The sequence below is a fragment of the Staurois parvus genome, unplaced genomic scaffold (assembly GCF_062004578.1).
Source record: "Staurois parvus isolate SC_StPar_1 unplaced genomic scaffold, SC_StPar_1.0 ptg000186l, whole genome shotgun sequence".
Taxonomy (NCBI): domain Eukaryota; kingdom Metazoa; phylum Chordata; class Amphibia; order Anura; family Ranidae; genus Staurois; species Staurois parvus.
Window position 1 is genome coordinate 3,749,859 of NW_028317982.1, and position 27,902 is coordinate 3,777,760.

The 27,902-nt window shown below is 41.0% G+C and overlaps 1 protein-coding gene across 1 annotated transcript in view; it reads right to left on the minus strand.

Annotated features, from left to right (window-relative positions):
• WDR1 (WD repeat domain 1) overlaps nucleotides 1–27,902 on the minus strand; it is a 96,874-nt gene that overhangs the window by 14,164 nt on the left and 54,808 nt on the right. The window contains exons 6-10 of the mRNA XM_089677408.1: nucleotides 20,596–20,673; nucleotides 16,954–17,034; nucleotides 14,749–14,982; nucleotides 8,379–8,468; nucleotides 595–749 (exon numbers count right to left, since the gene is read on the minus strand). Coding sequence (XP_089533534.1) covers nucleotides 595–749; nucleotides 8,379–8,468; nucleotides 14,749–14,982; nucleotides 16,954–17,034; nucleotides 20,596–20,673 — 638 coding nt within the window. The remainder of the gene's footprint in view (nucleotides 1–594; nucleotides 750–8,378; nucleotides 8,469–14,748; nucleotides 14,983–16,953; nucleotides 17,035–20,595; nucleotides 20,674–27,902) is intronic.

Genomic DNA, 27,902 nt, shown 5'->3' on the forward strand with positions numbered 1-27,902 from the left:
TATGCCTCTGCCCTATCTAGGTGTACAGGGGAGCTGCATGGGACTGGATCACAATTGCAAGCCCTGCAGGTACACCCCTGGAAGGATTTAATGAGTGCTTCTGACAGACAGACACACTCATTGTACAGGGTGTCTCTAAAGTCTGGACACATAGGCAAAATGCATATTGAGGAAAAAAACAAAACATATAGTTAGTGATATTTCCTGTGTCGAAGCGTTAGGGACACCCTGTACATAGGGATTTTATTTATTTATTTATTTTTTTAAACACACACCTGTGTGTGCTAAAACGTTTACAGTGACATTTCTCTCTGGAAAAAAAGCATCACTTACAGGAACCAGGTAGTGGCAGCCTCCTGCTGCATGGGATGAAAGCCACTGCAATGACAGATTACTTCTTAAAGCGAAAAGTCGAGAGTTGAAGAGCCTGTGCTTTCCTTGTAATAAGTGGGAAGTGCCAATCTCCAATTGTTATTTATCCATTTTTTTTAAAGAAATATTCCCTACTGGTCTTCTGGAATGAATCCAGCAAAATACACTGACAAGTAGAGTACAGAGACACAATAATCAAGCAAAGGAATCAGCGATGCTCACCTGTAGGTCTTCTTGATGACATCAGTGTAACGCACAGTGTCATCCATGCTGCAAGTAACGAGCTGATTGGAGCTGTTAATGGCCATGCTGGACACCTGGTTTGTGTGGCCCTTTCCAGAGAAGGAGTCGTTCTCCCCTGTTGCAGCATCAAAGTAATGTGCACAAGTTGATTAAGGAAATCCCAGCCAAATTAAAAAAAAAAAAGTACAACTGATAAGTGTGGGAGATTTCATTCTCTATAACTTTCACTATATATATTCAATCATCATGGGCCATAAGCAATTAAAAGGAGTAGCTCTTAGCATTCCTACCTCAGAAGGGGACACTGCACCAGTCTTCTGAAGTTTTTCGCACCAGAATTCCCAATAGCTATATTTTCCACATCCAAAGTGAATGTAATCTTAAAAACTGGAACTGAGTTCTCAGACCGGCCAATCACCTGAAAGGTGGGCTACCTATTCACAGCACCCAGTGTATAAATACACTGCTTAAAAAATGAAAGGAACACTTTTTAATCAGAGTATAGCATCAAGTCAATGAAACTCCTGGGATATTAATCTGGTCAGTTAAGTAGCAGAGGGGGTTGTTAATCAGTTTCAGCTGCTTTGATGTTAATGAAACAGGTGCACTAGATGGGCAACAATGAGACGACCCCCAAAACAGTAATGGTTTTACAGCACGAGGCCACTGATATTTTTTGCCCTACTCATCTTTCTGACTGTTTTTCACTAGTGTTGCATTTGGCTAGGGTCAGTGTCACTACTGGTAGCATGAGGCGATACCTAGACCCTAAAGAGGTTGCACAGGCAGTGGAGCTCCTCCAGGATGGTACATCAATATGTGCCATTGCCAGAAGGTTTGTTGTGTCTCCCAGCACAGTCTCAAGAGCATGGAGGAGATTCCAGGAGACAGGCAGTTACTCTAGGAGAGCTGGACAAGGCCTTAGAGGGTCCTTAGCCCATCAGCAGGACCAGTATCTGCTCCTTTGTGCAAGGAGGAGCAGGATGAGCACTACCAGAGCCCTACAAAATGACCTCCAGCAGGCCACTAGTGTGGATGTCTCTGACCAATCAGAAACAGACCTCATGAGGGTGGCCTGAGGGCCTGACGCCCTCTAGGGGGCCGTGTTCACTGCCTGACACCATACAGCTCAATTGGCATTTGCCATTGAACACCAGAATTGGTAGGTCCACCAGTGATAGTCTGGGGAGGCATATCCATGGAGGGATGCACAGACCTCTCTAGGCCAAGCAATGGCACTCTAACTGCCATTAGGTATCGGGATAAAACCCCTGGACCCATTGTTAGACCATATGCTGGTGCAGTGGGTTCAGGGTTCCTCCTGGTGCACAACAATGCCTAGCCTCATGTGGTGAGAGTATGTAGGCAGTTCCTGGAGGAAGAAGGAATTGATACCATTGAATGGCCCCCTTGCTCACCTGACCTAAATCCAATAGAACACCTCTAGGATATCTCGTTTCGGTCCATCCAACGCCACCAGGTTGCACCTCAAGACTGTCCAGGATCTCAGTGATGCCCTGGTCCAGATCTGTAAGGAAATACCCCAGGATACCATCCGTCTTCTCATTAAAAGCATGCTCCAATGCTGTCAGGCATGCATGCAGGGGCCATAGAAACTACTGAGTACCATTTTGAGTTGCTGCAATGAAATTTCAGCAAAACAGACTAGCCTGCGTCATAATTTTTTCACTCAGATTTTCAGTGTGTCTTTGAATTCAGTCTTCTATAGGTTGATAATTTTCATTTCCAAACAATGGGGCATCCTTACATTCCTAACACATTACCCAGTCCATATCAGTATAGATATCCACCATATATTTTCCCATTGAGATCTGATGTGTGTTCAAAGTGTTCCTTTAATTTTTTTGAGCAGTGTATAATGTGGCAAACCAGTGTTGGGTTTTCAGACTGATTCCTCAAGAAGCAGAATATACAGGGCTATGAGACTTGTTTGAAAATAAAAATCAAACACATAGGTTGAACTGGAAGAGTCTGTCTTTTTTTCAGCTGTATAAACCATATGCAACTATGACTGGCCAATCATCTGAAAAGCAGGATACCTATGGGCAGTCTGAATAAAAGATGCTTTTTAGTTCTCGCTTATGTTCTTTCATCTAAGAGGCTATGAGGAGAGATTTACTAAAACTGGAGAGTGCGAAATCTGGTGCAGCTGTGAAAAGAAACCAACCAGCTTCCAGGTTTTGTTGTCAAAGCTTAACTGAACAAGTGCACATGGAATGGGCATCATCTGAACGGATATCTAATGCTAGTATTAGATATCAGTTCAAATTATACAGGCTGTTCAAAGCACACATAGGAAGAAGGGAGAACAGCTTTACATATATCATCTTGCTACCTACAAACGATAAATAGAAAACAGTTTATTATGCAATATTTCCGTTTTTGTTTTGTTTTTTATTTTAAAATAAAGCAGTCCTAGCCTTGCTAAAATATATACAAAAAAACTCTGAAAGGTTCTTTGAAAACTTAAGCTACGTTTAGATCCGCAAAATCAAAAAACAGAAAAATCAGTGATCTCTGTCAATAAATTTATGGACACATGCAAGTTTAATGGAATGGACTAATAATTTTACATGTCTAAACACTATACAGATGTTTAGGTGTCTATATGTGCGTAAACACAAGCATTTTATAGACCATTGCAGGAGTTTATTTTTACTTAGGATCTTTCTGCCAACAGACTTATGCATAGATGACTAACTTCATGCCTCTTTAAAGTGCATCTAAAGCCAAAAAGGTAATATATTGCAGCTTATCAGTCCTTCGATATGGTGTCTGCATTACTGTGTCTTTTAAAACAGATTTTATTTGCACATTTGCAAATATATAGAAGCCACACTAAAAAAAGCGCATGGACAGGAGGAATGGGCTCACTCCAGGCATACCCACCCTTAATTTATCCACTGCTATATACAGTATATATACACACACACACAACATAGAGACTCTCATTAATTAATGTTAGGACTGCATTATACAGAGGGGCCTTGATAAGGCACTTCCACATATATGTGTGCAACTAAAACCTCTGTTTTGAATGCAACTTGTAAGACAATGTTTGGGTTGGACTGGCTGGCTGATCAGTGTGCTGGTAAATAAGTTTTGTTTGATGTGCAATGCCCTTCCATGTGAACCTTGCTCTAAAAGCTAGTTATAAATTGGGGAGGCTGCCATTTTTGCTTAGCTTGCTGGATATGGCACTGAAACCCATGCTTTCAGTTGGCATTGTGCTCTGCTGGGCAGCTGGTGTATCCCTGCACCTTTAACCAGTTGCCCGCAGGAAGATTTACCCCCCTTCATGACCAGGCCATTTTTTGCTATGCGGTGCTGCGCTACTCTGATTGTGCTGACATGCAACACTGTACACAAATAAAATTGATATAAAACTTTTTTTTTCCCACACAAATAGAGCTTTTTGGTGTTATTTTTGTCACCTCTGTGGTTTTTATTATAGAATAAAAGACCGACAAACCCCCCAAAAAATTAAATCTCTTAATATATTTTGTCCAAAATGTATTCTGCTACAGGTCTTTGGTTAAAGAAAAAAAAAAATCCCAACAAGTGTATATTGATAGGTTTGTATGAAAGCTTAAGAATCTACAAACTATGGGATATATACTGAAATTTTTAGTTTTTTGTTTTTAACCAATTCAATACCGGGCAATTTTACACCTTCCTGCCCAGGCCAGTTTTCAGCGCTCTCACACTTTGAATGACAATTGCGCGGTCATACAACATTGTACCCAAACGAAAATTTTATAATTTTCTTCACACAACTAGAGCTTTCTTTTGGTGGTATTTAATCACCACTGGGGTTTTTTATTTTTTGCTAAATTAAGAAAAAAAGACCAAAAATGTAGAAAAAAAACCACGCGTTTTTCTTTGTTTCGGTTATAAAAGTTTGCAAATAAATAATTGTTCTTCATAAATTTAGGCCGAGATGTATTCTGCTACATGTCTTTGGTGAAAATAACCCAAATTAGGATGTATTTTTTAGTTTGTAGCAAAGTTATAGAGTTCACAAACTATGGTATAGATCTGAAAATTGATCAATTCTGAAGTACTGACACCCAATCTAATTTCTTGAGGTCCAAGAATGTCAGAACAGTACATATATCCCCCAAATGACGCCTTTTTGCAACATAGACAGTCCGATGTAATTCATAAGAGGCATGGAGAGTTTTTTGAAGTATTTTTTTTGTCATAATTTTTCGGGGAAAAAATTAAAAAAAATTAGTTTCACTATTTCTTTTTTTTACATACTGTCACCAGTGCAGTACAGCATCATCATATAACTGGCATGGCGGTGATCAGGGACACCGACTGGTGACAGTATGAAAAAAAAAATATATATTTTTTTATTATTTAATAATTATTTTTTTTTTAAGATTTTTTTTTCATATTTCACTATGACCAAAGTAGTACAATGTTACCATAGTAACATTGTACTACTTTGGGGAAGTGATCAGTATTTTTTTATTTTTTTTTTTTTTTTTTTTTTACACAATTTGCTTATAGCAAAGAATTACTTTGCTATAAGCAAGCATTTACCTGAATGACATCAATTCATAAAGGGTTTTTTTTTTGTGCTTAGCTGTAATTTGGCCACAGCTGTGTCACATGTGTGTCTAATGTGATTAGCTGTGACCATTCACAGCTAGACACTAGTATACAATGGATGGCATGAATGAAGCCATCCATTGTATACAACTGTCATGTGACCTGCTGTGATTGATCACAGCAGGTCACATGGTACCGGCAACAGGGGCCGATACTCAGATCTGTCATGGGCCGTGTCCGAGGTACACGGCCGGTGACAGATCGCGCAGGAGTGCAATCTGCGCATGTGCGGGAGGACGCCATATGGCGTCCACCCGGAACGCTGACGACATTTGCCGGCTGCCATTCGGCCATAGGGCGGGCGGCAACTGGTTAAACCGGTAATGGTGGCGATCAGCAACTTATAATGGGACAGCAGCAGTCAATATGATACTAACTGATGCAGAACCATAGTTTGTAGATTAACTTTCACAAAAACTAAATACATGCTGATTTTGGGGGGGGGGGATTACCAAAGAAATTTAGCAGAATACATTTTGGCCTAAAATTTATAAAGAAAGATTTGTTTGCAAAATTTTGTACAGAAACTAAGAAAAACATGTTTTTCTAAATATTTTGTATTTTTGCTTTATATAGAAAATTTTTTTTTAAAAACCCAGTGATGATTAAATACCGGAAAAAGAAAACTGTGAAAAACAATTTCATTTGGGTACAGCGTTGCATGACCAAGCATTTGACAGTTAAAGTAGAGCAGTGCTGAATAGCAAAAAAATGACCTGGTCATTAGAGATGAGCGAATTATTCAAAAATTCGATTCGGCTGATTCGCCGAATTTCAGGAAGAAATTCGATACGATGCGAATTAATTCGCTACGAAGTTAACTTATAAAAAGGGTTTCTAGGCTTCAGAGAGCCTTTAAATTAGTGCAGAACACTGTACCTTTAATTTAAATGCCCTTGGAGATGAGGAAGGAGAAGGAGAAGGATGAGAAGAAGGAGAAGGAGAAGGATGAGAAGAAGGAGAAGGAGAAGGATGAGAAGAAGGAGAAGGAGAAGGATGAGAAGAAGGAGAAGGAGAAGGATGAGAAGATGGAGAAGGATGAGAAGAAGGATGAGAAGAAGGAGAAGGATGAGAAGAAGGATGAGAAGAAGGAGAAGGATGAGAAGAAGGAGAAGGATGAGAAGAAGGAGAAGGATGAGAAGAAGGAGAAGGATGAGAAGAAGGAGAAGGATGAGAAGAAGGAGAAGGATGAGAAGAAGGAGAAGGATGAGAAGAAGGAGAAGGATGAGAAGAAGGAGAAGGATGAGAAGAAGGAGAAGGATGAGAAGAAGGAGAAGGATGAGAAGAAGAAGGATGAGAAGAAGGAGAAGGATGAGAAGGAGGAGAAGAAGGAGAAGGAGGAGAAGGATGAGAAGAAGGAGAAGGATGAGAAGAAGGAGAAGGATGAGAAGAAGGAGAAGGATGAGAAGAAAGAGAAGGATGAGAAGAAAGAGAAGGATGAGAAGAAGGAGAAGGAGAAGGATGAGAAGAAGGAGAAGGAGAAGGATGAGAAGAAGGAGAAGGAGAAGGATGAGAAGAAGGATGAGAAGAAGGATGAGAAGAAGGATGAGAAGAAGGATGAGAAGAAGGATGAGAAGAAGGATGAGAAGAAGGATGAGAAGAAGGATGAGAAGAAGGATGAGAAGAAGGATGAGAAGAAGGATGAGAAGAAGGATGAGAAGAAGGATGAGAAGAAGGATGAGAAGAAGGATGAGAAGAAGAAGGAGAAGGATGAGAAGAAGAAGGAGAAGGATGAGAAGAAGAAGGAGAAGGATGAGAAGAAGAAGGAGAAGGATGAGAAGCAGAAGGAGAAGGATGAGAAGCAGAAGGAGAAGGATGAGAAGCAGAAGGAGAAGGATGAGAAGAAGAAGGAGAAGGATGAGAAGAAGAAGGAGAAGGATGAGAAGAAGAAGGAGAAGGATGAGAAGAAGAAGGAGAAGGATGAGAAGAAGAAGGAGAAGGATGAGAAGAAGAAGGAGAAGGATGAGAAGAAGGAGAAGGATGAGAAGAAGGATGAGAAGAAGGAGAAGGATGAGAAGAAGGACAGTTCTGTGACAGTTTCTGTCTATTTCTGACAGTTCTGTGACATTCACTCCATACAGCGGTTTCAACCGCTGTATGGAGTGAATGTCACAGAACTGTCAGAAATAGCCTATTTCTGACAGTTCTGGGACATTCATTCCATACAGCGGTTGAAACATTGTATCTATTTGTTTCCATAAATGGATCCATTTATGGAAACAAATAGATACAATGTTTCAACCGCTGTATGGAGTGAATGTCCCAGAACTGTCAGAAATAGCGGAGCTCTGCAGATACACTTAGAGGAGCTCTGCAGATACACTTTTTGCCGGCTTGGAATTATTCTTATTTTCATCCTACTTCTTCTTCTTCATCCTCTTCTTCTTCTTCTGAGGATGAAGAAGAAGAAGAAGTAGGATGAAAATAAGATTAATTCCAAGCCGGCAAAAAGTGTATGTGCAGAGCTCCTCTAAGTGTATCTGCAGAGCTCCTCTAAGTGTATCTGCAGAATAGAGGAGCTCTGCAGATACACTTTTTGCCGGCTTGGAATTATTCTTATTTTCATCCTACTTCTTCTTCTTCTTCTTCATCCTCTTCTTCTTCTTCTGAGGATGAGGATGAAGAAGAAGAAGAAGAAGAAGAAGAAGAAGTAGGATGAAAATAAGAATTCCAAACCGGCAAAAAGTGTATGTGCAGAGTTCCTCTATTTCTGACAGTTCTCTGACAGCTTCTTCACATGTACAGCGGTTGAAACATCTGTATCCTAAATGGAAACTAATAGATACAATGTTTCAACCGCTGTACATGTGAAGGAACTGTCAGAGAAATGTCAGAAATAGCGGAGCTCTCTGCAGGGACACTTTTGCCGGCTGATCGGGAAAAATCCGATTCGCGCACCCGAAGTAGGCAAATATTCGGATTCGACGCGAATCGAATTTTTCCTGAAATTCGTATCGAATTCCGGTTCGCCTGGTTCGATTCGCTCATCTCTACTGGTCATGACGGGGGTAAAACTTTCTGGAGGTCATGTGGTTAAAAGAGCTGTTTATCCACAAAATTTTTGCACCTAAAGTGTGCAGTGGAAAGCTTAACACAAAGTATACAAAGACACGTAAAAGGATATTAATATGCCCGTCATGGCTGCCCGTATAAATTGTCGATCGCCCATCAAGGTTGTGGACAGTCATGCACTGGATAGACTTGTTGTGACCCTGCAGAAAATAAACAAAACCGAACAACACCACATACATTACTATAGTTTTAAACCAATGTCATATAGCTAGAATTTTTGAACATATATTGGGCTTTTGAGCTGAAACAAGAAGTTAGGAACTCACTGCATTCCTGACAGATCAATTGGTTTTATTCTGTACATGCAGAATAAGGGAAAAAACATGGGAAATGCATATATAAAATTGCATACATTGCAGTGATGCACAGCTTATTTACGATTTGCTTAAAACATGTTTAGGACAGGTTAGAAAAATTGGGTTTGTATATTCTGGAAAGAGGATTTGTATCTCACACACAAGCACACGTGGCCATACAGTGTAAAATTGTAGGTATATTTCTGTACCCAGGAGACATAGCTTTAGTGTACAGTGGCCCATAGTAATAAATTATTATTATTACATCGAGTTTATATAGCGCCAAAGGGTTTGCTCAGCGCTGTACAATAGGGGGGACAATACATGGCACAGTACAACAAAAACAGACAGCGTACGAGGGGTAAGAGGGCCCTACTCTTTCAAGCTTACAATCTAGGAGGGAGGGGGTAGTAGAACAATAGGAAGTGGCTGAGGGGAATGAAGTGGCTGAGGGGGATGAAGTGGCTGAGGGGGATGAGGGAGAATGGCCGTTAGGTGAGGGTGGGGTAGGCTTCCCTGAAGAGATGGGTTTTGAGGGAGCGCCTGAATGTGGGGAGGGAAGGCGACAGTCAGATGGATTGGGGCAGTGAGTTCCAGAGGATAGGGGAGGACCTGGAGAAGTCCTGCAGTCGTGCATGGGAGGAGGATACCAGGGAGCAGGATAGAAGGAGGTCCTGTGAGGAGCGAAGGGTACGGGTAGGGCGGTACTTGGGGATCAGGTTGGTGAGGTAGTCAGGGGCAGTGTTATGAACGGCTTTGTAGGTCAGGATTAGAAGTTTAAATTTGATGCGTTGGGCAATCGGGAGCCAGTGGAGGGATAGGCAGAGGGGGGTGGCAGAGGTGGAGCGGGTGGTGAGGTGGATGAGTCTGGCCGCTGAATTCAGGATGGTCTGGAGCGGGGAGAGCCTGCACTTGGGTAGGCCGGTGAGAAGAGAGTTGCAATAGTCAAGGCGTGAGATGATGGAGTGCACTAGAAGTTTGGTGGTGTCTGGGGTGAGGAAGGCACGTATTTTGGCAATATTGCGGAGATGGAGCCTGCATGTGTTTGTAAGTGATTTGACATGAGGTTGGAAGGAGAGGTTCGAGTCAAGAATGACGCCAAGGACTTTGGCTTGCGGGGCGGGAATGATAGTGGTGTTGGTGGTGGCGATGGATAGGATGGGGGGAGGGGTGTGGGCAGGTGGAAAGACGAGGAGTTCGGTTTTGGAGAGGTGGCTGCCCATGGATAAATGCCACACTTGCGTAAACTCACACAGGCATAAATCCCTAAAAAATAAGGTCTGTTAGACAAGCTTTTCCTCCTATGAACTTGTATTGTAAAGAACTCCTTCTCACGCTTATTGTAAAATCTGAGTGATCCATTTATTTTCTACAGAAATGGTGTTTTTTTTCCCCCTAATACTTTCAAATAGAAAGATTAGGCTATATAGAAAGAAGAAAAAAATAAAATTATATATTATATACACACATATATACGTACGTACGTACGTGCGTGTCACACATGCATATATATTTTTTCTTATTAGGGATGAAGCAACTATTCGGCATAAATGATTAGAAAAATAGTTGTCAACTATTTTCATAATCGATTAGTTGGCCTGCATACAGAACGCATTATTTGTTTACATATCAGAAATATGCAGTGCAGCGCACATACACCTCAGTACACCATCCATACAGGTCAATATACACAGTGCAGCACACATACAGCTCAGTACACCGTCCGTACATCAGTAAGTGCCTGAGAACTTGTGAATGTGTGAGGAGCAATGCCTCATGGGACATGAAGTCCTGGGCAGGAGAAGGAAGTGATAAATGAAGCAGATTTTTTGTTTACTTTGCTAGAGGGGCACTCTGTACTATACTTTATGGCTTGTTATGGTGGCACTCCAAAGGCAGGAGGAGCCAAAAGCTCCAGTGGGGATCCCCAGAAGAAGAGAATCAGGGCTGCTATGTGCACAACCATTACAAATCAGGCAAGTATGACAAGTTTTTATAGTTAAAATGATTTTATCCACACACAAAAGTATCAGCCTATAGTGCTACTTTAATATAAAAAGTTTTATATTCCCCCTCCACCCTTCATATAGCTTCATGTCTGATTCCCAGTTAAAATACCCTGTATATCCAACTTCTGGGTATATTATAATTATATTCAAATATTATTTATTGAAAGGTTTTTCAAACATACAGAAAAGAAAAACATGGTAAAATGAGAATATAGAGTTCACTTAGGGAATCATAGAATACAAAAATGTAAACAGGCGTGAAGGATCCCCACCAATAGGCCGGGGATATTTTAGGTTCCAGATGTTTATATGAGAGATATGCTCATTGTCTAGTGAACCTTTCTCGAGGTAAATAGATTTTAATTAGGGAAGAGATAAGAATTGGGAAGGGGGAAGGAAACAGGAGGGGGCGGCACAAAGGAATACTAGTTTCATATATAAGATCGGGTCGTAGTAATAGTCATATAATTATGATATAGATATTATATATACACAACGGGTAAAATAAGTATTGATCACGTCACCATTTTTCTAGGTAAATATATTTCTAAAAAGGTGCTATTGACATGAAATGTTCACCACGTCGTTAACAACCTATGCAATCCATACATACAAAGACACCAAAACAAACAAGTTCAAAAATTAAGTCCTGTAATAAAATGGAATGACAAAGGGAAAAATTTGATTTTTTTTCTACATACTTAACTGTAAAATCCATTTCTTGGAGTACATCACAGGACACAGAGCCGGCTTTCTTGACTATGTGGGTTATATGCCACATATAGGTGCACTATATGGACACTGGCCAACCAATCACAGAAGTCCTCACTATATAACCCCCTCCCACACAGGAAGTACTTCAGTTTTTGTAGCAAGCAATGAATTTCCAGAAAGACGGGAGGGACCTCTGTGTCCCGTGATGTACTCCAAGAAATGGATTTTACAGATTGGGCTGGCTGATAGGATGTAGAAAAAAAAAAATCCAATTTTCTTTATTGTACAGCACGGGACACAGAGCAGGCTATTCATGACTATCTGGGATGTCCCAAAGCAATAAAGACATTTTGAGGGGAGGGTGACACCATGATAGCCAACGCCAACAATCCCATAAGACCTATTTAACCGTTCTCAAGACGCTGTGGTCAAAAGGGAGAGTCCTCTGCGGCTCTCGCACCAACCTGGTAGAACCTTTGTGAATGTGCGGTAGAAAAGACGGTTGAGGCCTCAACATCACCTTATCATGATGTAAAGCCAGAAAAGGTTCTTTACAAGAAAGAGTTGCCAGTTCCAACACCCTTCTTGCAGAAGTGATTGGTTGAGCTGGAAGGTTTTGCTTCTAGGAGCAGAGAGCCTGGCACCAGTGGTTACTATTTTCCAAATCACTGGAAAGAAAATTACCCCTTCTCCAGATTCCGAACAATCACCAATTCAGACTCTGCAATACCCCAGGGACAAAGCCCCACAGCATCCACTGCTTGGAACTTCATGACAGAAGGTTCCTCTACAAAGACCTGGAGTTGAACCACATGCAAGAAACAGCTTCAACATAGATACCATTTCCTCATCCTGACATCAGTTGGTCTATCATGACATGCAAACACTGCCAGGTTACAGTCCACTCAGCATCTGCCTCTCCCTTCTGGGGCCCTTTAAGTCGATAATGTAGCGAACTATATTGTCTCCTAACTATGCAGTCCCACAGGGATTAAGGTTCATAAACATGTTGGTCTACAGTTATGCTAAGGAATCCAACCTTCACGGTCATGCAGACCTTTAAGGATTCGTTCCCCATAATGTGGGGCCACTGCCTCGGACTTGTACAGCACCCTGCTGTAAAGTGCCTTGGTAAGTATTAAACTACACAGGGTTCTGTTATGCAGGGTCCAGCGCCGTAAGGCTGCATTACAGGCAAAACCCTGAGCATTCTTCTCCTTATCCAGTGAGGCTCAGGTATCATCTACTTTGCCTAACAGCTTTTTAAATGGATATGATAAAAGTCCAATTCTTTAATGGAACTGTTCTGGACCTTCAGGTATACTCCAAGAGCACAGGCAACACTTCAGTTACCATCCACCTTACAGACACTGGAAAAAAACTGAAGTACTTCCTGTGCAGGAGGGGTTATATAGGGGAGGACTTCCTCTCATAGTTCAGCCAGTGTACATTCAGCTATAGGTGGCATATAACTCACATAGTCATAAATAGTCTGCTCTGTGTCCCCTGATGTATGATAAAGAAAATGAAACTTTTTCCCGGTGTCATTCCATTTTATTACGCACAACTTAATTTCTGAATGTATTTGTTTTGGTTTCTTTGGGTGTATAGATTGCATGGGTTGTTACAGACATGTGGTGACATTTTCATGTCAATAGTACCTTTAGAAATAGATTTACCTAGAAAAATGGTGACATGTTCAATACTTATTTTACCCACTGTATATACACCCATTGGCCACTTTATTGGGTACACCTGTTCAATTGCTTGGTAACACAAATTGCTAATCAGCCAATCACATGGTAGCAACTCAATGCGTTTAGGCATCTAGACGTGGTGAAGACAACTTGCTGAAGTTCAAAACAAGCATCAGAATGGGGAAGAAAGGAGATTTAGGTGACTTTGAACATGGCATGGTTGTTGGTGCCAGATGGGCTGGTCTGAGTATTTCAAAAATTGCTGATCTACTGAGATTTTCATGCACAACCATCTGTAGTGTTTACAGAGAATGGCCCAAAAAAGGAGAATGGGCAGACCTGTTACTACAACATTCAGATGGCAGGGTCAGAATTTGGCATAAACAATATGAAAGCATGGATCCATCCTGCCTTTTATCAACGGTTCTGGCTGGTGGTGTAATGGTTGTGGGGAATATTTTCTTGGCATTAGCAAGGTGTACACAATAAAGTGGCCGGTGAGTGCATATTACACACACACACACTGTATATACACGATGTAAGTCATATTATTACTTCTACTGTTTCACTTTTATCTGCTGTTTTTGTATTATAAAAAAGGGCTATTCTTTTTTTTCTAACCCCATCATGACAGGTGACAAAGACAAAAAAAAAAAAAGCATGCTCTCTTATACTGCTCATAAGCGTATTGATTTATGTAGACGAATAATCATAAGAAAATTAATTGTACATTAAAGGAATGGACGAATGTTATTCAAAAAGTTTCCTTGCTTTTAACATTCAATTTTAAAATGAATGTCAATTTCTGAGTGAAAACCACATACACTGTTCGAAAACTGGTTTGATCGGGAAAAGTCTTTTCTGCTCCTTAGAATTTTCCTGTCATAGTGGTAAAAAACAAACGCCAATGACCACACTAATGGTTAGAAAAATCGAACAAACGTTCTTAAAACAATAATTTTCAAATGAAAAAGTCACTATTGTACGACCATCATTAGCTACCTGCTTATGACAAGGGACAATCTGCAAAACATAGTTTTAGATCTTTAATGTTTTTTTTCTTTACATAAAAATGTTGATCTCCGAGTCTGATATGTACCACAAATTCTAATAGTACATACATCTCTTCTGTCTATTATTCTCAGAGTGAATTGGATAGTTTGTTCCCTATATCTATCTTTCTCTATCTATAAAATGGAGTGTGCAAAATCTGATGCAGCTGTGCATGGTAGCCAATCAGCTTATTAAATTTAGCTTTGACAAAAAATTAAAAAAAAAAAAGGAAGCAGATTGGTTTCTATGCAGACTTTACACTCTCCATATAGATAGAGATATCTATCTACCTATATCTCTCACTCTATGGAGAGTGCAAAATCTGGTACAACTCTGCATTGAAGCCAATCATTTTCCAGATTGTTTTTTTTTTTTTGTCAAAGCTTAATTTAATAAAACGGATTGGCTACCATGCACAGTTGCATCAGATTTTGCACACTCCAGTTTTAGCAAATCCACCCCAATACATTTACAAGGCTCCTACTTTCAGTGCTTATGTTATGGGTTTCTAAAACTAAAATATTTTAGATAATTGCTGACCAATCTAAAAATGCACCAAAGATATAACACAATGAGGTATACAGGCGGAAGTATTTAAAAATACATAAATAATAATAAAAAAAAAAAAAAAAAACACTTTCTGTAGTGTACCTTGACCACACGTAAAGGTCTGCTTGGATTATTTTTGTCCAGATAATTGATATAGCCAGACAAAGAAACGCTCAGCAAGTAATCCCCCTGCCACAAGCATCCCAGTTGCTGATCCAGCGTATCTGTGCCGAGAGTGAATGTGGTGACTGCTGAGTTAGCCGCAACATCCCAGATTTTTGCAGTTTTGTCCCCAGACGCAGATAGAAGTTGAGTGCCGTCAGCATTCCAGCTAATCTGTGATAGAGGGGGAAGAGAGAATGGTTACAGCCTGCTGAACATCCAGACATACAACCCTCAGTAACCAGTGAATTAAACTGCACAGGCTTGATAATGTGAAAATAAAATTACTATAAAAGTGCATCTATACCTAAAAACAAACATTAAATATACTGCAAATCAAAAGTCCTTAGACATGGAGGCTGCATTAGTTTTCCAAATTCCCTTTTCTTTTACCTGAAATCATGCAAGCAACACCCTTTCTGTCCCTTCACGTTGCCTTGTAGCACACAATCTAGGGAGGAGCAGCATCGGAAGGACATACTTTAGAACACATCACCCTCTTCCTCATTACATAGATAGCTGGAAACAAATCTAACTGATATCAGTCAGCAGAGAACACAGGTAGTGATCAGCTAACTAGATTTCTGGCAGTTTCAAAAGGTATTTTTTGCACTTATTAGGCAACTCTAACACAAAACTTTCAATGGTATATTTCAACAGACCAAAAGGGAGCAAATAAAAGTAGCTTATTGTTAGGGTTTACATAGACCTTAAAGGGAAACCTGTGATGAAGTTAATATGTCTGCCACTACTGACTTTTTAAGTTTTTAAAAATGAAAACTTCAGGGCTGTGTTGGCTCCACTCCCTTGTAAATGACAAACAAACTTTTTGGTTAGTATTTGCATAAGCTTATGTAAACCCCCATATGACAATGGCCCCTATTTGCATATTAGGTTCAGGAGGGCTTCTGCTGCCGGTTTAGCAATCCATCCCCATCCAGGTTTAAGCACCTTTACTTTTCCAATTAAGCTGCCCATACATTATGTTACAGTGTTCTTCTACAAGATCTGTATGATCTAATGTTTTGCTTCATGATACTAGAGATTCTACCTGTGTACAGTCAGAGAAAACTAGACAGAGAAAACAGTTAAAGAAAACAACCTTAAGAAACAGCCTTTAACCACCTCCTGTCCAGTCATTGTATATAAACGGCCGGACAGTGGCAGTGCAGAGGCGGGTGGCAGTTTATAAACGGCCTCCCTGCCCCCTGCTTGTGCGTGCTCCCTGGGAGCGCGCAGCACCGCGATCCGGTACACGCTGTGTCCTCAGGACACAGTGGAACACCGTTCGTCAGACTGGAACTCTGTATGAGGTCCCGATCATGTGATCGCTGATTGGCCAATCAGTGATCACATGCAAAGTAGTAAGCAAGATGTCACTTCTGACATCATTGCTATGTGTGAAATCTGTGAATGATCACAGAGGTCACATGGTACAAGGCTATTCACAACAGCCTTGTACCATGTGACAAGCTGTGACCAATCACAGCTCACTCAGTAGTTCTCAATGGCTGCAAGAATGCAGCTAGAGAGAAGGAGAAATGATTGCTTTTACATCCTTTATGTGTAAAAGCAATCAGTGTAAGAAAAAAAAAAACAAATCTTCTTCACCTCCAAGTAGTACAGTGTCACCATGGTGACACTGTACTGCTAAGGTGACAGTATATAAAAAAATAAAGAAATATTAAAAAATATAAAAAAATGTAATAAAAAAAGTAAAAAAAAAAAAAAAATGTTTACAAATTATAATTTTTGGTTAAACTAATTTGGGTTATTTTTTTTTTTTTTTACAAAAAATATAATAGAATACATTTTGGCCAAGATTTATGATGAAATATTATTTATTTGCAAAATTTTATAAGAAAAACACTTTTTTTGAAAATTTTTGGACATTTTCATTTACATAGCAAAAAAAAATACAAATCCCAGTGGTGAATAAATACCACCAAAATAAAGCTTTATCTGTCTCAAAAAAATGCTAAAAAATTCATATGGGTACAGTGTTGCATGACCGCGCAATTGTCATTCAAAGTGTGATAGCACTGAAAGCTGAAAATTGGCCTGGGCAGGAAGGGGGTAAAAGTGTCCGGAGTAGAAGTGGTTAAGAAGAAGGAAGTATCGTGTGTAAAAGAAATCAGGACTTACTGCATAAACACCTCCATCGTGAGCTTTTCCTGCGCCAAACTGGCCCACTTTCTCACCAGTTTTACCATCATATAAAAAGATCTATAAAGAAATGTAGTCATCATTAAAATGGTTGAGCGTTTGGTTAAGGATAGGACAGATTCATTCTCTTCCTGGAGCAGTATTCAACCCAAAAGCAAAAACATTATATTGAAGTTTACCAATTCTTAGATGTGACGGCTGCATTAGTTTTATTTTTTAGGCTTTCTTCTATTTTCATCTGGTGAACCTTCCAGCAAGTCTTGTTCTTCAAAAGAAAACGTTATCTTGCAGTTACAGGGATAAGACAAACCACCTGCAGGGGTGCTGGATCAGAATCAGCTTTCATTTATGTAAACCTTAATCCCAAAAAGGAAAAAACAGTTTGCTGGAGTGCGTCTTCAATTTTAGTGTATTTAAATCAGAGGAAAAAAAGCCTAAAAAGGAAAAACAAATGCAGCCGCTATATCTGTTTGGCAAACTACAATATATTACATTTTTGTTTGGGGTTTAATAATTCTTTAAGTAATCCACAAACATCACAACCAGATTGAACAATACTATGATTAAGTGAGCTCATCCTTTGACTCCTTTCCCCTTCCTTTATATATGCCAAACGAAGAAAAAGTGAAATACAGTGCATCCAGAAAGTATTCACAGGGCTGAACTTTTACCACATTTTGTTATGTTACAGCCTTATTCCAAAATGGATTAAATTATTTTTTTTCTTCAACATTCTACAAACAATACCCCATAATGACAACGTGAAAGAAGTTTGTGTTGAAATATTTGCAATATATTAAAAATAAAAAACACATGTACAAAAGTATTCACAGCCTTTGCCATGACACTCAAAATTGAGTTCTGGTGCATCCTGTTCCCACTGATCATCCTTGAGATGATTCCACGACTTGATTGGTGTCCACCTGTGGGAAATTCAGTTTATTGGACATGATTAGGAAAGGCATAAACCTGTCTATATAAGGTCCCACAGTTAACAGAACATGTCAGAGCACAAACCAAGCCATGAAGTCCAAGGAATTGTCCGTAGACCACCGAGACAGGATTATATCAAGGCACAGATCTGGGGAAGGATACAGAAAACATTTCTGCAGCACTGAAGGTCCCAATGAGCACAGTGGCCTCCATCATCCGTAAATGGAAGAAGTTTGGAACCACCAGGAATCTTCCTAGTGCAGGCCACCCAGCCAAAATGAGCGATCGATGGAGAAGGACCTTAGCCAGGTTGGTAATCAAGCACCCGATGGTCACTCTGAAAGAGCTCCAGCGTTTCTCTGTGGAGAGAGGGGAACCTTCCAGAAGAACAACTATCTCTACAGCACTCCACCAATCAGTCCTGTATGGTAGAGTGGCCAGACGGAAGCCACTCCTTAGTAAAAGGCAAATGGCAGCCTGCCTTGAGTTTGCCAAAAGGCACCTGAGGGACTCTCAGACCATGAGAAACGAAAAATTCTCTGGTCTGATGAAACAAAGATTGAACTCTTTGGACTGAATGCCAAGCATCATGTCTGGAGGAAACCAGGCACAGCTCACCACCTGGCCAATACCATCCCTACAGTGAAGCATGGTGATGGCAGCATCATGCTGTGGGGATGATTTTCAGTGTCAGGAACTGAGAGACTAGTCAGGATTGAAGGAAAGATGAATGCAACAATGTACAGAGACATCCTTGATGAAAATCTGTTCCAGAGCGCTCTGGACCTTAGACTGGGGCAATGGTTTATCTTTCAACAGGACAACGACCCTAAGCACACATCCCACATAGCAAAGGAGTGGCTACGGGCCAACTCTGTGAATGTCCTGGAGTGGCCCAGCCTTGAACCTGATTGAACATCTCTGGAGAGATCTGAAAATGGCTGTGCACTGACGCTCCCCATCCAACCTGATGGAGCTTGAGAGGTACTGCAAAGAAGAATGGGAGAAACTGCCCAAAAATAGGTGTGCCAACATTGTAGCATCATACTCAACACAATTTGCAGCTGTAATTGGTGCTAAAGGTGGTTCAAAGTATTGAGCAAAGGTTGTGAATACTTATGTACATGTGTTTGTGTTTTATTTTTAAAAAGTGCAAAGATTTCAAAACAAACTTCTTTCACATTGTCATTATGGGGTATTGTTTGTAAAATGTTGAAGGAAAAAATTAATTTAATCCATTTCGGAGTAAGGCTGTAACATAACAAAATGTGTCAAACGTTAAGCGCTGTGAATACTTTCTGGATGCACTGTATATGTCAGAGATGACATTTGCCTTGAGACTTTGGACCACATTAAAGCAAAATTCGGGCATGGTGATTGGCCATACAGGCACAGCACATTGCATCCTACAAGAAGTAGATCACATGCTCACCAATACCCATAAGTACTGAATATTTCAAGGGGCTCCAACAGGTGAGGGAAGGGGAAGGTAATTATATAAAGTAGAGAGAGAAGAATATCCAATGACTTGTCACTTTGCCCCAAACGGGTATTGGTACATAAAATCATAGGATAACTGATTTGGAAGAAGATGGGTGTGACTAAATTTAAAGGCATTTTCCAGTTAGTAGCAAAAAAAAAAAAAAAAAAAACATTTCCTCAAATCACATTGGAAGAACAAAGATATTATACAAGCAGCCCAATAAAAAGTAACATGTCTGCACTATGATTATTCCTGGTGAATGGGAGTGACCATGCAGAGTGGGCACTATGCACTCGTTCAACATCAGCCCTTGCCAACATTTGGTTACCAGAGTACAATATACTACCACTATATACAGTACATTTGTTAAACCTTGAGATTCCTGGACTCTGCTTATTCCTTTTGGCTCCACATCCAAATCACTGTCCAAAGCTTGCCGCCTCAGGCTCTGCAACATCTACATTATATGCCCCTTCCTAACCAATGACACCACAAAACGTCTAGTTAACTCACGCCTTGACTACTGCAACTCCCTCCTGAAGTACCTTTACATAGGCTATCCCCTATTCAGTCCATCATGAATGGTGCCATCAGACTCATCCACCTCACCAACTGCTCAGTGTCTGCTACCCCTCTCTGGCAATCCCTCCACTGGCTTCCACTCACCCATCAAATTAAATTCAAAATACTAACCAATAACAATTTACAATGCTATCCACAACTCAGCCTTCAGCTACATCACTAATCTAGTCTCTAAATACCAGCCTAATTGTTCTCTTCATTCTTCCCAAGACCTCCTGCTCACCAGCTCTCGTTCCCTCTTCCCATGCTCACCTCCAGGACTTCTCCAGAGCCTCTCTCATCTTCTGGAACTCCATACCCCAATCTGTCCGACTATCTCCTACACTGTCCACTTTTAGATAATCCCTGAAAAATCATCTCTTCAGAGAGGCCTACCCTGCCCCCTCCTAACAACTGTATATGTATTTTCTCCATCAGCTCATCCCTCACAGTTATTACATTTTGTATCTCTTGACCCTCCCTCTTAGACTGTAAGCTTCAAAGAGCAGGGTCCTCTGTACATAGTGACACTACCGCGCTCTATACCTGTGAAATAGAAAGCAGTAGTGCAATATCTGTAGTAGCAGTGTGTCCAGTCTGGGAATGAAGATTTTTTGAAAAGCAGTTTTTGGTTTCTAATGTACCTGACCATCTGCACCCGCAGTTGCAAATCTGTTTCCATCAGGTGAAAACCGCACACAATTTACAAAACGACCATGGTCCTGTGTTTGAGAAAAGAAAAAACAAACATTTATCACGTTACACATTAAATACAATTTACAAATTTGCTCTCTAGCTCCCTTCTCACCTCCTCCCTTGCTTGCCTCCAGGACGTCTCCAGAACATCTCCCATCCTCTGGAGCTCCCTACCCCAGTATGCCTGGTCAGCACCCACCCTGTCCACCTTTAGGCGATCCTTGAAAACTCACTTATTCAGGGAAGCCTACCTCAACTCCACCTAAGAACTGTACTAGAGTCACCTTATCAGATCATCCCCTGCAGCTGTCACCTTTTGTATCACCTCCCTTTCCTTTAGATTGTAAGCTCTAGGAGCAGAACCTATTCCTTCTGTATTGAACTGCATTGTAATTGTACCCTTTATATTGTAAAGTGCTACACAAACTGTTGGAGTTCTATAAATCCTGTATAATACATAAGAATAATAAATAATAAAACTGACAGAAGAAAACCATGCCAATGAAATGAATGATACACAACACTCCACATGTTTCAAAACAGGATGGCTCCATATACATTTTCAGCTTCCCTGGAATTTTAACATCTAAAACAGGCTGTTAACTTACTGACGTCAAAACCAGGAGAAATTAAGTGGGCAGAAAGGTCCACATTTTTGTGAGATGATCCTGTTTGAGAACAAAACCAGAATTTGTTTTTTCACCTTACAGCAGAATGCCTTCCACCACTTATCTTTCTAGTTAACTATCATGCTGTGCCTGGCATGTATTCAGTAGGAGAGAGTTACTGCTTCCAGTGGAAAACTAATGATTAAGTGACACAGGATACCTACTCTACTTTTCTGCATAAATTAGTGGCATCACTTGTCACACTTAGGTCAGCTTACAAAAGAAAGTGAATTAAGCAGACGCTGTATAATGATATCTTAGTCGGAACGAACACACACACACCACGAATTTTAAGTTGTACCCAAAATCAGATTTCTCCGCTTTGTGTGAAGTAAAGCAGGTCTAACGTTAGCCATACACAAACAGAATTCTAACATGTTCCTTCATCCACGCTCAACAGCATGGCTACAGTAATCTCAGTTGTCAGCTATTGTATTCAAGCAGCCACGACACCTGCGGCTGCTTGAATACCCAAATAGTGACTGCATCTGATACCATGCGGACACTGTTGGACCAACAATTTTCTACCCTGCGTCTGTTTTTTCAGCAGAAGTTTGCTGAGCATGATGGTGCAAATACAACCACACTTAGCTTGAATGTCAACCAATTCAGTTAGCTTAAGGGCCATGTTCTCCTCTGGGAACATGTTACACCTGTATTTAGGGTGCAACATGTGATATACACCTAAGCACCCCCACTCCAACCTTTTAATTTGGAGCAGATTTGAATAATGCAGTGTACAGGTGACATGCATTTTGGTGGATCTATCTCTGTCCTCACCAACTGAACAGTAGAGCAAGACAAAATAGAGTAATGATTTGAGACAAACATGGTAATTACCCAATAGCACAAAAAAACGCCCATAAGATTGGTGTTTTCACACTCCCCATCAGCAAGTGACAAACTGAGAAGCAGACATACCAAGCAATCATATAGTTTGTCAGGGAGCAATCATTACACCACACATTGTCCATGAAACTTGAATGTTAAGGCTACTTTCACACTGATAAGTGTGGCATATGTGTTTTGCTGCTTTTTACCGTGTAAACTCAAAAATTGTGTTTTCCCATTTACTTCAATGGGGGTGTGTTTTTGCTATGTTTTTTTTTTTTACCTGCACGAAAAATGCAGCAAGCAGGATTTAAAAAAAAAACGGACCGGATCGACAATGGATCATTGTGTGAAGAGTTCTATAGGAATACATAATCACACGTTTTTCTTCCCCTTTTTTTAAAAACGCAAAAGCGGAAGAAAACCAGATCAGTATGAAAGCAGCCTAAGAGGATGTGAATATCAGGAGATGAGCAGAGCTTGGGCTTAACTGTTCACAAACTGATATGAGACAACACCAGCTTCTATTACACCTGCTTATTACAGGTCTGTATAAAATCCAATTTAAGAAGAAAATAACCAGCGTCATAAAGGAATTGAGCTATTCCATAGCTGTAAAACAGGACTTTATAAAAAGTGCTTCGTTCTGAATGAGCATTTATTTTTTGCAGGATGCAGCTTTTTTTTTTTTTTTTTTTTTTTTTATTTCCTATTGTGTCACATTTCTAAATTACGATTGTGCTGTGCACATTTTCTATAGAGAACTAACGCTCTGCAAGCACAAGTTTAGCGCTCAGGAAATGTTTACTGAATGAATAATATGCATTCATGTATACATAAAACATTACATTGCTGACATTTTGGAGGGATATTCTGTATTCTACTGAAAGATGCTGCATAAAGCCGAACAGACGGCTTTCCCTGTAACATGCATTCGGGAGTCAGATGGAATCAGGCAGCAAGAGAATAAATTATTAAGCGGGGCAACTAGGACTGAATCACTGGGGACACAAACAGAACACAGAAAGGGTAAAACAAAAAAAGACCTCCATGTTGTATGTCTGCTCAGAGCTTGCCAGCTGGGAATTATAAAAGCATATAATAATTAACAATGAAGGAGCGGCACAGACTGTCTAATGAGGCCTGGCCCTGTCACTACAATGTGTACAATGCTAAGTGACACACTGCGTCTTGTTGCAGCAAACATCACATTTGAGACTGGGAGGGGAGGCCTTCCAAATTTTACAAAGTTGGAGACATCAATGGACCCCCCACGGTAGGCAGCTGAAAGGCTCAGCTATAATCAAAACTTAGACTTTCTGGAGTATAGGACAGTAAGAGATAGTGGAAGCCAACAACCTAAAGTTTCATGTCCGGCATACACTCAGCAACCCTCTGAGTTCTCATAGATGACGGTCACCATGCAAAGCCAACTATGTGCCATTTACATGGGTGCAATATATGAATATTCAACTAGGAGTAGTAATAACTATTCAAAATTGAGCTTTGCCCAACAAAGATGTCTGAGCATGTTGAAATCTTCCGTTTTAGAATTCTCCTAGTTTTCAAAAGGAGATTGATTACATGACCAAAAAAGTTTTTTTCCTTCTTGTTCAACAATAGAGTCGCAATAAGAAAAATGAACAGCCAATTTCAGCACAGATCATGCTTGTGGGAGTGCTTCCTGACACTTTATCACTTTCTAGGTTGTTAGGGGATTAAAGTAGACCACCCAAAAAAAAAAAAAAAAAACCACACACACCATATGTAAAGCAGCATTAAAATTAAAGAATTTCTGCTCTTATGCTTTCCTACCTGTCCAGCAAAGCCCACAAAATAACTGGTGATGCTATCAGACAATTCAGCCCCATGTCAAAACAATGGTGGCCTCTGGATGGACAATTATGTCAACATTGCCCCATCACGTCTGCAGTGTTTGTCTGACAACAAAGTGTAGACCAACAAGATATATTCTCTACAACAGACATGCTCATAGCTTGCCTATCAGGTGCTGGCCATGCTGTTTCAATAGCCAAGAAAGAGTTTAAACAGCGTTTTTACACACCCTCCCTTATTGAGACAAATATGTTGCTCCCTCACCTACATACTATTCCAGATGACGAGATTTAAAAAAAAAAAAAAAACAAACAAACATGGGATTAAATTACTGTCTGGCATATATCAAGTTGATATTTTATGCAGTTTCAAACAGTTGCAAGAAAAGTTTGATTTGGGATTTAAGGATGTTGGGGAGTGAGCCTGCTCAGGCATCCCCATTGAAAGCTGCTTGCTCTGGGGGCACTAGGCAGGGGTACCAGCAGGGGGACCCGAGAAGAAGAGGATCGGGGTTGCAAAAACCACTGCACAGAGCTGGTATGACATGTTTGTTATTTTTAAAAATATCTGCCTTTAATATCACTTTAAGGCTAGGTTCACATATATGCAGTATAGGAGGTAGATGCGTTTTTGAAACCCAGTTTCCTAGAGTGTTTTTTATGAGTTTTGCAATTTTGTGATGTGTTAAAGGCCAAATTCACGCTTAATAAAAATAAATGCACTTTTTTTTGCAGGTAAAAAAAAAAAAAAAAAAAAAAAGTTACCGTATTTTTCGCTCCATAAGACGCACTTTTTCCCCCCCAAAAAAGGGGGGAAATGTCAGTGGGTCTTATGCAGCGAATATAGAGCGGACAGTCCGGTATTCCCGCCGCCACCATGTCAGAATCCCGGGCCAGGCTGTTCTCAGATGCAGGACCTTACCTGTTCCTTGGTCCAGCGCTGCGCAGTCTTCCCGAATGGTCCGGCGTCTTGTGGGACACGACAGGTCCCAGAAGACGCCGGGCCATTCACAGTGCAGCGCTTCTCGCGCATGTGCAGTGGGCACCCAGCTATCACAGCCGGGTGCCCACAGTAAAGGGAGGACAACTCCGCGGAAGTGGGAGCGGGTACCTGTCAAATTCAGGTACCCGCTCCCCCTCCCTCCCTAAAGGTCAGCAGTCTCTGGTCATCCCCTGTACTGCGTCCGCAGTCTCTGGTCATCCCCTGTACTGCGTCCGCAGTCTCTGGTCATCCCCTGTACTGCGTCCGCAGTCTCTGGTCATCCCCTGTACTGCGTCCGCAGTCTCTGGTCATCCCCTGTACTGCGTCCGCAGTCTCTGGTCATCCCCTGTACGCGTCCGCAGTCTCTGGTCATCTCCTGTACTGCGTCCGCAGTCTCTGGTCATCTCCTGTACTGCGTCTGCAGTCTCTGGTCATCTCCTGTACTGCGTCCGCAGTCTCTGGTCATCTCCTGTACTGCGTCCGCAGTCTCTGGTCGTCTCCTGTACTGCGTCCGCAGTCTCTGGTCGTCTCCTGTACTGCGTCCGCAGTCTCTGGTCGTCTCCTGTACTGCGTCCGCAGTCTCTGGTCGTCCCCTGTACACGTCCGCAGTCTCTGGTCATCTCCTGTACTGTGTCCGCAGTCTCTGGTCATCTCCTGTACTGTGTCTGCAGTCTCTGGTCATCTCCTGTACTGTGTCTGCAGTCTCTGGTCATCTCCTGTACTGTGTCTGCAGTCTCTGGTCATCTCCCGTACTGTGTCTGCAGTCTCTGGTCATCTCCTGTACTGTGTCTGCAGTCTCTGGTCATCTCCTGTACTGTGTCTGCAGTCCATTGGTTCAGAATATTTTTTTTCTCGTTTTTCTCCTCTAAAACCTAGGTGCGTCTTATGGTCAGGTGCGTCTTATGGAGCGAAAAATACGGCAATTTTTTTTGTTGCGAAGCTGTAAATCACTGCACCTGCGATCAGCAGATTGGGGGGTGGGGGAACAGGTGGAACATGTAACATGTTTCCAAAAGGTGAACTAATCCTTTAATGTTGCTAGGGAGGAGGCGTCTGTTATGCAGGATATCACACCAAAAAACACATGCACTGTGCTGCACCTTTCCAAAAACTCACTAGTGGAAACAGCATAGATGTGAATTTCACTCAGAGGAACTAATGTTAGATGGACTGTAGTGCATTTCTGCAAAATCGCATACCAAAAGTTAATAAAAATAAACTTAATGTTAATTTATTTAAGCTTTAACATTTAAATATTTTACAACTGTTGAGTACAATATTAACCGCTTCCCATCCGCCCTATAGCAGTACTGCTACAGGGTGGCACGGTTGCGCAAAGTCACATATACACACACACACACACACACATATATATATATATATATACACACATACACACACATATATATACACACTGCTATTCACGGCCTCGGCTGTCAATCACCGGGCCTAGATGGTGATTACTCACCAGCACCCAGTGAACGAGGAGCATTAGTGACGGAGGGAGACAACTGTAGGTAAACAATACAGTTCTCACCCACGTCAGCTCCTGCACACTGCTATCCATGGCTTTGCATAGCAGAGCCATGCATAGCAGTGTGCTTACAGTGAAACACACACACACAGCACAGTTAACCCTTGATCGCCCCACGTTAACCCCTTCCTACCCAGTGTCATTAGTACAGTGTCAGTGCTTTTTATTAGCACTGATCACTGTATTGGTGTCACTGGGGATGCCAGTGACACCAAGTCAGTCCCCCCCAGTGTCAGAATACCTGCTGCAGTCCCGCTAGAAGTCGCTGATCGCCGCTATTACTAGTAAAAATAAAAAATCCCAATATATATACCGCCATTTGTAGACACTAAAACTTTCATGCAAACCAAATTAATTTACACGTATTGGGATTTTTTTTTAGCAAAGACATGTAGCAGAATACATTTTGGACTAAATTTATGACGAAATTTGATTTTTTTTACTGGACATTTTTCCACTTCAAAATTAGACAAAATCAGACAGATTGGCTGCCCAGCCAAGTGTTCACATGCTCTTTTTTTTATAAATTTGATTTCTTTTTCTAATACTGCCAACTACAGTTGCAAGAAAAAGTATGTGAACCCCTTGGGATTACGTGGAGTTTTGCATGAATTGGGCATAAAATGTGCTCTGAACGTCATCTAAGTCACAACAATAGAAGAACACAGTCTGCTGAACATAATACTACACAAACATTAGATGTTGCCATGGTTTAATTGCACAGAACATGTAAACATTCACAGTGCAGGGAGGAAAAAGTATGTGAGGCCCTAGCTTAATGACTTCTCCCAGAGCTAATTGGAGCCAGGAGTGAGCCAACCTTGACTCCAATCAGTGTGATGGTATTGGATGTGTTGCTGACAGCTGTCCTGCCCTTAAAAAACACACAACTGTTTTGGGTTTATTGGTTTCAAGAAGCACTGTCTGATGAGAACCATGCCTCGCAGAAAAGAGCTCTCAGAAGACCTACGATCAAGAATTGTTGACTTGCATGAAGCTGGAAAGGGTTACAAAAGTATCTCCAAAATCCTTGATGTTCATGTGTCCACGGTAAGACAGACGGTCTACAAATGGAGAAAGTTTAGCACTGTTGCTACTCTCCCTAGGCGTGGTCATCCTGTAAAAATGACTGCAAGAGCACAGCGCAGAATGCTGCATGAGGTAAAGAAGAATCCCAGAGTGTCAGCTAAAGACCTACAGAAATCTCTGGCACATGATAACATTTTTGTTGACACATTTACAATAAGGAAAACATTAAACAAGAATGGAGTACATGGGAGGACACCACGGAGGAAGCCATTGCTGTCCAAAAAGAATATTGCAGCACGTTTGAAGTTTGCAAAAGAGCACCTGGATGTTCCACAGCACTACTGGCAAAATATACTGTGGACAGATGAAACCAAGA